The sequence below is a fragment of the Pogona vitticeps genome, chromosome 4 (assembly GCF_051106095.1).
Source record: "Pogona vitticeps strain Pit_001003342236 chromosome 4, PviZW2.1, whole genome shotgun sequence".
Lineage (NCBI taxonomy): Eukaryota > Metazoa > Chordata > Lepidosauria > Squamata > Agamidae > Pogona > Pogona vitticeps.
In genome coordinates, this window is record NC_135786.1 from 2,520,310 (window position 1) to 2,531,377 (window position 11,068).

General features: G+C 46.3%; 2 protein-coding genes across 2 annotated transcripts in view; one reads left to right on the top strand and one right to left on the bottom strand.

The window, feature by feature from the left end:
* Positions 1-2,721, bottom strand: part of EFCAB8 (EF-hand calcium binding domain 8) — a 53,346-nt gene extending 50,625 nt beyond the window's left edge. Inside the window, exon 1 of the mRNA XM_078391742.1 lies at positions 2,591-2,721. Coding sequence (XP_078247868.1) covers positions 2,591-2,721 — 131 coding nt within the window. The remainder of the gene's footprint in view (positions 1-2,590) is intronic.
* Positions 1-11,068, top strand: part of LOC144588812 (uncharacterized) — an 856,730-nt gene that overhangs the window by 156,937 nt on the left and 688,725 nt on the right. The window lies entirely within an intron of this gene.

Below are 11,068 nucleotides of genomic sequence, written 5' to 3' on the forward strand. Positions count from 1 at the left end.
TTCCTGAGGTATCAACTAAATGGAGCTTCGGAGGACAGGGTCCAGCGCTTCCCGTGCTCATAAGCCATCCAACGCTGCAGTGTGTTCTGCAGAACTGTGCGAGAGCATCTGAGGCTTTGTGCAGTCACACACTTTCTCTTCTCCAGCAAAAATGGAGGGCACCCCTCCTTCATCTTCTTGCAAAGAGGCAGACACACACTCCTTTGTTATGGCATTGCGGCAGGCTTCCCCCTGCAGCCTGAATTATTAATTATGCCTAATTACTCCTCAGTCCTGTGCTAATTTCCAGAAGGCTACCCAGGTTAGCTGCAAGAACAACCGAGTCTTGTGACAGATCAGAATATATACAAGGCCAGCACAGAGCGCAACAACCGTTTGTCCCGTTCCGCTCTCAACAATGGTGGGGGACCTACCGGGGGCAGGACGCGGTGCATGGAGGAGCTACGCACCGTCTGCCCGCCAGCCAGGAGCACCCACTGCATGCCCTGCACCATCGCCCCGGGCCGGCCTCACCCTCGCAACCCCAATGGCTCCCAGCCAGCACCTGCTGGCTGCTCCATCCCCCCCCCTCTTCATGGGGGCCCTACAGACAGCAGGCCCTGGGCAAAATTCCAGCTTTGCCCTTCGAAAAAAAGGGGCCCTGGGGGCCAACCAGCATTGCACACTCACATAACACGAGTGCAACAGCGCTCTTCTGCTTGTGCTCTCCAGATGGTGTTGATGGACATTAAGAGAGAGACGGCCTCTGAGACTTAAGGGAGCCGCATCTTATCTATGATGCCTACCCATCACAGCTTGCTGCAATTGTTTTATATAAATGTGAAAAGGCACACAGGGAGGACTGTGTCCTCTGGCACCCCCGTAGCACAACTGCAAAGGGGGTTGAAACACAACCTCCCCCCAACGCCTCGCCTCCTACAGGTGGCAACAGCACCTTAAGCCCAGGGCTTCCTACCCAACCAAGCCCAGGGAACCCATCTGGGAGGAGAGAGCCCAACTGGTTAACATCAAGAGCTGCCAAGACAGCATGGAGACCAGTGCTTCCCCATAACTGGGCAGGAGGTGTCAAACACTTCTTTGTTTCAGAAGAGCTTTTTCTAGAAGTGGCAGTGTTATCTTTGAAAGCAGGACAGCCATTAACCACTTCCTGGCTTGATTCCTCCCTACATACAGCTAGTCCCAAGAAGCTAAGATGGGCATCAGCTAGCCATATACCAACAGACTGCCATCCCGACACTAAACACAAACACACACACACACAATACCTAAATAGGAAGTTGCTTTGGAACCTGTTCAGGACCCATCGCAAGCTTGGTATCAAAATCACTACAGATTCAGTTTTGTCCTCATTCATCCTAGCATGCCGTTGAGAGTTCTGCCCTACTATTTACTGAAGCAAATGAAGACAAGCCGTAGGACGCCTGAAAGGGGGCAGCTGTTTGAAGAAGTGACAGCATCACCAAGGAAAGCCTTCTTATGGGCTCTTTGGAGTGTCCTGTCGACTCCTTACCGGGTCTACCGCCATCCATGGTCTATCCTTCTGGTGTCTTATCCCCAGAAGCTCTGCATTAAACAACTTGGGACTATTCAGGATGCCCGTCCCCTCTCCTTTGTCATGTTTGCACTGAGTGACCATCTTGACCAACACCTCTCACGACTACCTAGGCACAGGCCAGATGGCTACCCCAGGCAGCCACAGGCAAAACATTGAGGAAGTTGGTTCAAGGGCATAAGCGGAGTCTTTAAAGATGGGGAACTTCTGGGCTTCCAGCTGACTGCAACCAGTTCCCATCAGCCACGGTCAGCATAGCCCATGTACAGGGAAAGATAGCTCTGGAGCTAATTTCCCCAGCCTTGCAACTAAAGAGATAGCAACCGTTGAGTTTTATGACACTCTCAACATAGATGGTGCTTCAAAGAAAGTAACAAAGCAGATGGCGCCCAACTTTCAAGCAGCTTACAAGGTATGCATGTGTAGAACAGCTGAAAGCTTCTGTGACCTTCTGCAACTCACATCACTGCTAACCAGCATTGCCAATGATGGAAAATCAAGGGAACTGCAGCCAAACAGCATGGGGAATGTCAGCCTTCTCTGCCCAAATGTAAATATTTGAAGCTACCACCAGACAGATGAGTCTAAACTGCATGGTACCTTGCTTCCCTGAAAATAAGCCATAGGAGGATTTTTCAGGATGCTCGTCATAGAAGTCCCAGTTAAGTGAAAACCTGCCCTCCACCCTTGTGCAGCACTGAGCAGCAATCAGAAGACGACATGACTATAAAATAAAACATCCTCTGAAAATAAGCCCTAATGTGTTTTTTGGAGCAAAAATTAATATAAGCCCCTATCTTGTTTTCGGGGAAACAACGGTAGTAACACAGACTGGAATTCTTCCCATCCAGAGGGAGACAAGCATCCAACGGCAGGGAATCTTTCTGCTCCTTGTCAGTCCTGTGATGAAGGACCACTTCATGGTTCAGTCAGAACCCGCTCTTCTGCTTTGGTTGTACGGATGCCATTTGCCGGTGGTCGGGGGGCAGCACAGCACACCGGAAAGAGATAACATGGCCCGACCACCCGGCAACTCACCAGGTCACGGAAGGATGGATGCTCAGTCTCCGGGGCGTACTGATCCTCGAGCTCGTCAGCGAGCTCCCCAGGGAGTCGGGGGCTCTCTTGGGACCAGCCGAGAGACCTTCTGAGTGCAACACCGGATGCATTTTGAGCCTAGGGTGACCGATGACCCAGGGCAGAAATACACCGGAGAGTATCCACCCTTGAGAGCACCAGCAAACTCAACTGTGATGTCAAGGTGTGGAATAATGACCTCACGACACAGAACGTCTGGAAGCTGACCCCCCCCCAGTGCCACAACTTCCACGAAGCCGCCTGATCTTGAGAGCCGAAGGGGAGACCGCGGAAGGAGGCTCCCCAAAGGAATGTAATGGCTGTGAACCGCTTCAGGCCTCCCCTGGGCAACAGCAGCTGCCTGCTTGGAATGGGATTCAGGGAGGGGGAATTCAATATCCAATGAGCAGAGGGGCTTCAGGGCAGAGAAGGGCAGTCCAGAGAAGCAATGCTTCCTCTTCTCTTTCCTTCCCCATCGGAGACTGGACAGCACCAATTCTGGACATGGAGGCTCTTACATGGCAACAGCTAATAAAAAATACTCAACATTTGGACAGAAATAATCTCAAAAAGGACAGAACATGGGACGTGTATTTTCAGGCAATATCTCCCAAGTGCTGGGAGCTGTGATCTGAACAATTTTCAGGAAGGCTGCTTGAGAGTAGGATGGTAGGGGAAGGGGATAGGACAAAGTTTTGTCTAAGAAACAGTGAACTTCATAACGTCCACAGAAAATGTGGATACCAATAGGGTCAGTTCCTTGAGCTGGCAGTTTTGGTGGGGAGACTTTAAGAAGCATGAACACCTTGGGCTTCCTATTCTCATGCCTCATCTAACTTTTAATCTCCCACAAGACCACAGCTATTCAACTCCGTTCTCTCTACCACTCCAACCAGTCCTGGTACACATTGCTACGGCAACGGGCGATGCACACCATGAGCTAAACGACACCTCAGCCTGTCCCTGACTGGGCATAACATTTCTCCAACAGACACCCGCTGAAGAGATCATGCATTTCACAATGGCATTCAAGGAAGCACTGGATGCCTTCTTGGGCAAGCGGCTTGCATGCCTGCGCCGTGGCATGACCCCATTACCAATGCTGGTGGGCATTTTCACAGTGCCAGAGTACAGCTGGACGCAGTGGACCCTAACTCTTTCAGGATCCCAGTAAACCATGGCCCCTTTTTTCAAGCAAAGATGCAGTAGGTCAGCCTCAAACATGCTTGTGATGATTTGTGTTTTTATGTGTATTAGAGTGGGATATGTAGTACTAAGATTGTCCCAATAGCATCCATTTTGATTTAAAGTCTGTTCTGTAGTAGGAAAGTTTTCAATGCTGTTTCAGAGAAGCTTCGCTCTCTGGTTATCTCGTTGCTAAGCTGAGTGGAGAGCAGAGAGTTTCGTAGTCAAAATAATTCTGCCACAAAGAATGATAACAACTGAAGCTCCCTGAGAAAGTTAGGCGGAACAACAAGACCCAGGAGGCATTCTGGGAAGAAGAAGGGTGAGGAAGAGAGAAGAAAGATGGAGTTTTCCTGAGAAAGGGGCAGACACGTGCTTTTCCCATAATGGACTGGTTTTCATCTAGCATCAGCCTTTGAAGACCCAAGACACGTGAGATGGATGATTTATGCTTTTTGTTAGTTAGCATAGTTTCATTTCTTTATTTTTTTTAGCTGGAGTGGGGGGAGTGGTGTGTTCCGTTGGTCTTGAATGAAAATGTACCTACTGACTTAATTTACTATCAACTGAAACCTTTTCTAAAGTAATTCTTTTTAATAAAACAGTAATGATTGATTTCTATGTAGAAGCTTTGTTTCTTGAACAGACCAGCTGAATGTCTAATTGGCCACGTGGGTTTGCTACCAAACTTTCAGAGCCAAATCATTCTGAGTATATCTCATGGTTATGTCTGTGTTGCTTTCTTAATAAGGAGATTGGCCTCTGAGGAAGAAAATTTAGACAGAACTTAGCTGAGTTCAATTGGCTCTGCTCAGCAGTTAGAAGTTTGTCTGGTTTTCTTACTCGTCCCGATTTCCTGCACCCCCATAAATCTCTTTGGAGATATGGGGCTGTTTACATGGTTGGCAGCGGTCGGACGGAACACGTGCTTTAGTGTGATTTATGGATTTATGGTGCTTGCTTTGTAAGTGAAGCTGCAGGCATTCTTCCGGAAGCCTTGGCTGAGGGAGTGCGTGCATGCTGACAGGCTGTAAATTAGCCAAATTGCTTTTCTCTTTCCAGCTAAGGATCTTACGGAAAGACTTAGCTGCAGTGAGGTCTGATAAGAAACAACGCTTAAGTTTTAACAGACATTAAAATCTGTTTAATTGGGCTGTTTAATGAGTGGGCATTTTCATGCAAGTAAACGGTCGCCCTTCGGAAGCTCCAGTTTAGGGCTGTTCCTGCCAGAGTGTTTTATGGCTTTGCTCTCGCCCTACAGTTTCGGCTACATGGGCAGAGAGAGATTTTACTTTTTGGGTCAGCTCGGTGTTTGCGTTGGTTGAAGCTTATATGGATCAACACTTAGCAGGAGAAGAATTTTTGGAATTGCCTGGAGAGCTGTTTGTGACTCAGAGAAAAGTTAAGATTGGTAGTGCAGATACGAAGCCCTGGCACCAAGAGCTTTTGGAGGCTCTTGAACAGGACGTCTTGACTCCAAGTGGTGCTAAGCAAAGGATTACTTATGATTCTTCACAACTGAGAAGGGAATTACAAAAGGGAAATATAATGGCTAAACTCCCAGCACAGGACGTCCAGGATCTACTTAGATCTGATTCAGATCAGACTTGGACTAAGTTGCAACAGATGGATCAGGCAGAGGAAATGGCGGGTGCCAGCACTCCAGTAGGGAGGGGAGTGCCAGGCAGAGGCATTTCTGATGGGACAGCAGGAGCAGCAGCAGCAACAGCAGCCGGTGCTGTGGGTCCTGATCCTAACAAGAGTCTATCACCAGTGGATAAGTTAGCAATGGTGTTTGCTGATTTTGTTGCTTGTCACACTCAAACTATTCGTAATCAGAGCATGGCTGATGAGTTATTGAAGCAGTACAGAGAGGCAAAGGTGGAGCGTTTGGTTAATGAGCTGAAGGAAAAAGAGGAGTTTAAGAACTCAATAGCCAGTGTTGATAGAAGCAATCTACCTTACTACCATGATGGCGATGATATCTTAGCATTTTTATCGATATTTGAACAGGCGTGTCGAGACCTTAAGATTCCGGAGGCCTGGCACCTTAAGCTATTGTGTACTCAGTGTTCTGGGCAACTTGCCAACTTGGTAGCCAAATTATCTGATGAGGACCCTGACTGGCCTACTTTTAAAGAGGTGGTAAAGAGAAAATTTGGTTTCACTTCGGAAATACTGAGGCAGAACTTTAGAAAACTGAAAAAGCAGCCTAATGAGTGTTATTCTGCACTAGCTGACAAAATAGAACATCTAGGTGATCAGTGGTTGAGCTCCTTGGGCGCCAGTACTTTTGCGGATTTAAGAACTGTGTTGTACATGGAGCATTTTCTTAATTTAGTGCCTTCAGAAATAAGGAGTACTTTGTTGGAGAGAGGATACAAAGACTTGCAAACCCTTGCTTTAAAGACTGATGAAATTCTCTCCTTTAAAACGCATGAACCTGCTGTTAGGCCAAAGACTGCACCAGTAGCGCCTAAGAGACAGAGTCAGCCTGAATTTAGAAAGTCTTTTCCTCAAGAGCCCAGGCAAAGTTCATTTGAGCAACGCAGGAGTCTAGCTCCTAGCCAGAGTAAAACGCCTCTTAAATGTTTTGAATGTGGTGGCTCTCATCTGCGACGAGATTGCCCAAGGTTGAATGTGCCAGCTAGCCAAGTTAAGGAGCCAGCTAGGAAAACACCTGTGCCAGCTCCACGCAGATCTAAAGCAGGCACACCCAAGATGGCGTATGTAAGTTCTGTGCCAGCAGGAACTCAGCAAGTGCCAGCTGCCAGTAATGCAGTTTCTGTGCCTCACCAGTCAAGCATTGTGCCTTCACAGAGTCAGGAAGGAGTTAACCTAACTGTAACCCCTTCGCAAGCCAGTGGAATGCAGGCAGCAGTAAACCAATATGTGCCTAGAGTTTTGGACTTACAAATTGCTTCAATTTCCTCAGAAATTGTAAAAGAGACTGCATCAGGAGAGAGGTTTTCTGTTATGGATCCTGATTGCATAGTACCAACTGCGCAAAGGGACTGGGCAACCCGCACATTTTCTGAGGTGGTTTTTCTTCACACACCTGGAGGTGATATGGCTTTAAGTGCTTTTCGTGACTCAGGTGCCGACATTTCTTCGATAAGCAAACGTTTTCTAGACCCCACCTTAATCTTGAACAACCTGAGGTGTCCAGTAAAAACTTATGGATCTGTAGAGACTGATCAGCGTTTCATTCCTTTAGCTTATGTCAAAATTTCGTATAAGTCTTGGTCAGGGGCAAAACATATTTTAACCCATGAGGGAAAACCTGATTTTCTTCTTGGAAATGATCTTGCTTTTTTGGATCACATGCAGAGTCAAAATGCAACTTCAATGTCGGTAGTTACGCGTTCTCAAAGTAGAGAGATGCATCATCTTGAACGGGAGCAGGAATCCACTGAGGATAGCTCAGGTGGAGACCTTACCCAACAGCAGCCTCTTGTGACCGAACCGGATAATGCAGCTACAACTGAAACTAAAATGGAGGAGGTGATACCTAAGGGATCAGAGGACTTTAGACTGAAGCAACTTAATGATCCCTCTCTAGCTTCTTTGAGGTCACAAGCAGACAACTATGCTGAACGCCCTGCGCATCAGCAAGTTAGTTTCCTGTGGGGAGAAAATGGACTTTTGTATAGAGAATATTTCCCCAAATCCAACTTGGATGCCCAACCTGTTCAACAGTTAGTCGTGCCTACTGAATATAGACTGAGAATACTAGAAATGGCTCATGACCATCCGAGTAGTGGGCACCAGGGAATACAAAAAACCCTAAAGAGGATTTCCCAACATTTTTACTGGCCTGGTATTTCAAAAACTGTAAAGGACTATGTCAGTTCTTGTGACTATTGCCAACGCACAGGCCATCAAACTGACAAGGTAAAGGCCGAAATGCAGATTATGGAAATTCCTGACCAAGTGTTCCAGTGTTTGCAAATGGATGTGCTAGGACCTTTTGTTCCTACTAAATCTAAGAAGAAATACATCATTTCTTTCATCTGTTCTGCCAGTAGGTGGATCGAGGCTTACGCTATTAGCAACCTGACAGCTACCACCATAGCTAGAATCATCGTGGACTTGTGCTCGCGTATTGGAGTACCATCCAAAATAATTTGTGATCAAGCAGGAGCCTTTACAAGTGAACTTATGCGTAAGATCTGCGAGATAAGTGGAATAACCATCAGTTTTTCCACGGCCCATCATCCTCAATCTCATGGTATGGTGGAAAGAGGTCAACAAACTTTGCTTAGGATGATTAAAACGTTGACCCAAGAATATGGAAACATTTGGGATGAGCTTTTGCCTTTTGCTTTGTTTGCTTACCGTAGCTCAGCTCATTCTTCACTAGGTGGCTTTTCTCCAAGTGAGGTGGTGTTTGGAAGAAATCTACAAGGACCATTGGAAGGGTGAGGAAGAGAGAAGAAAGATGGAGTTTTCCTGAGAAAGGGGCAGACACGTGCTTTTCCCATAATGGACTGGTTTTCATCTAGCATCAGCCTTTGAAGACCCAAGACACGTGAGATGGATGATTTATGCTTTTTGTTAGTTAGCATAGTTTCATTTCTTTATTTTTTTTAGCTGGAGTGGGGGGAGTGGTGTGTTCCGTTGGTCTTGAATGAAAATGTACCTACTGACTTAATTTACTATCAACTGAAACCTTTTCTAAAGTAATTCTTTTTAATAAAACAGTAATGATTGATTTCTATGTAGAAGCTTTGTTTCTTGAACAGACCAGCTGAATGTCTAATTGGCCACGTGGGTTTGCTACCAAACTTTCAGAGCCAAATCATTCTGAGTATATCTCATGGTTATGTCTGTGTTGCTTTCTTAATAAGGAGATTGGCCTCTGAGGAAGAAAATTTAGACAGAACTTAGCTGAGTTCAATTGGCTCTGCTCAGCAGTTAGAAGTTTGTCTGGTTTTCTTACTCGTCCCGATTTCCTGCACCCCCATAAATCTCTTTGGAGATATGGGGCTGTTTACAATGCTCTCCGAGGAATGCTTAGGGGGGTGGCGGGGGGGTAGATTCTGGTCCAGTTCTGTGATCCCACTTCTCCTTCCACCAGTCCCTCATTCTGACACGCAATAACATACATTGGTTAACATTCTCAATCTTTGCTCTGCCAACCCACTTGCCAGTCATCTGCTTCAACTGGACCCCTTCCACCATTCCTTCTGCGATCCTTCTTTATGAGGTTCCACATGCTCAAAAGAGATACTGTAAAAGGCAAGGCAAAACGGCTAGCCTCCAACCAAAGACACCTATCGCTGCTGTTGCTTTTTTGGAGTCAAGCCAGTGACAACTTTAAAAGACTACAAGTTCTATGCTCTTTTACAGACCCAGTGCACTACAACATGGAGGTCACACCACAAAGAGGGGATGACCAAGACAGTTCAGTCCAGTGTTGATGCGGCCATGTCTTAAGTGAAGAAATGTTGCAGAAGAGAACGAAAAAGGCCTCTGACCCATGACGGAAACCCAGGATCAACCACCTGTGTGCAGTGTTTCTAGATCAAGCGGGGGTGCGGGAGGGAACTGGCATGAAGCACACAAGTTTTTTTCCCAGTTCCCAGTATCCATTTATGGGGTGGGACAGAGAACATAGCTGGTGGACTGTCACCTTGTGGAGCTTCTTTTGGAGCTGCTAGGTATCATGGCCCTGAAGCAGCTCAGCAGAAGAGTGGGATGGAGAACACAGGGGCAACCATTATAGTTACCTTCATTTGGGTGTTTTGTTTGTATGTTTGTTTTTCACTTACATTATGACACTTGGTACAGTCTCTGGGTCATTCACTACATAATTATGCAAACACCTTGCCCCTGAAATTCAAGTTAGGACCATTGCAAAGGCTCACGGGCTGGCTGCCACCTTCACGGCATGGGGAGCTGCAGCTCAGCTATGAACCTCGGAGGGAGAGATCGCCCCACACCCTAACAATCTCCATTCCCCCTCCTTCTGAACCGCACTGCAGGAGAAGTCACCATCGTTTCCAAGGTCTAAGGGGCGAGTCTCTAAACGGCTTTGAACACGACAAGTGCTATACAAGTCACCACCAAGGCAGAGAAATTACAATGCTGCAGAGACAAGATTTAGTGGAAATGGTTGATTTTTTTCTTTTTAATTTTAGTCTTCAGACAGTTACAGTAAGAAACATCATTGCAAGTCAGAAGGTAGACAAAACTGAATAGCAGAGTTAAGGAAAGATTTCCTATAAGCCCACTTGCAAAAGAGACCCTTGTGGGGTATTAAAAAGTACTCACTTCTTGTTTTCGATTGTTTAATTTTTTGCCTTCCAGGTATCTAAAAAAAGAGTTGCAATGAAGAAAGGCTGCTAGCATTTTTATTTTCAATTTAAAGTAGCCTTTCAGCAAGACAGTGTTTCGCAGGAGGTATTGTATGAGGTCCAGATATTATCTGCTATGGGAGGAGAATGGTTCTTTGTTCCTCATCCAACGAAGAAACAAAGGTTGTACATTATTTCTCAAAACAACACACAGGACAGTCTTGGCTCTTCAACCCAGTTTCCCCGATCAAGAAAGTGAAATATTGACAAGTGGAACTGCTTCCGTTGCCAGGCTAGTTTCTATTCTGTTCTGGTGCAACATCAGCAGCCCTTTTTTGATTGACGGGGAATTGACCCACCCACCTCTTTTTTCAGTGGGCGACAAGAAAATAACACACAAAAGATTGTCTCCCCATATGCATCCAGTGAAACCCCCCCGGCCTCAGAACTTCCCACAGAACTGACAATGTATTTTCTTCCATATGCAAAAGGAGACAGTAGTTCCATAAACTGAGAGGTCATGAATTTTCATCAAGCCAAATAGGAAGTGGATTTTGTTCACACTTTAAAAACTCCAGCGAATGAACCAATAGAGAATAATTGTGACTAGAGTGGTTCTTCATCCATTGTTCTCTAGAACTGAAATAATTTGGGGAATCTGTTACTCAAAGTTGCTGTTCTACCATATAGGTGCTCCCCATTTCCCTGAGCTCCGCAGGCATTCAAATGTTAAGGTGTGGAAAGGCAGCACAACCATTAGCTACCTTTATATAAAGCTTCTTCTGAAAGACACTGGCAGTGCGCACATACACCCACATGCAGGTGTGTGTGCAAGTGGCCAGGTAACTCAAGTGTTTCCAGGGTGCAAAGTGAGCACACTGAGTCATAGCTGACACTGCAGTGACCCAACCCCTGCTACTAGCAAGAGAGATCAGGAAGGCCATGACGGACTTCA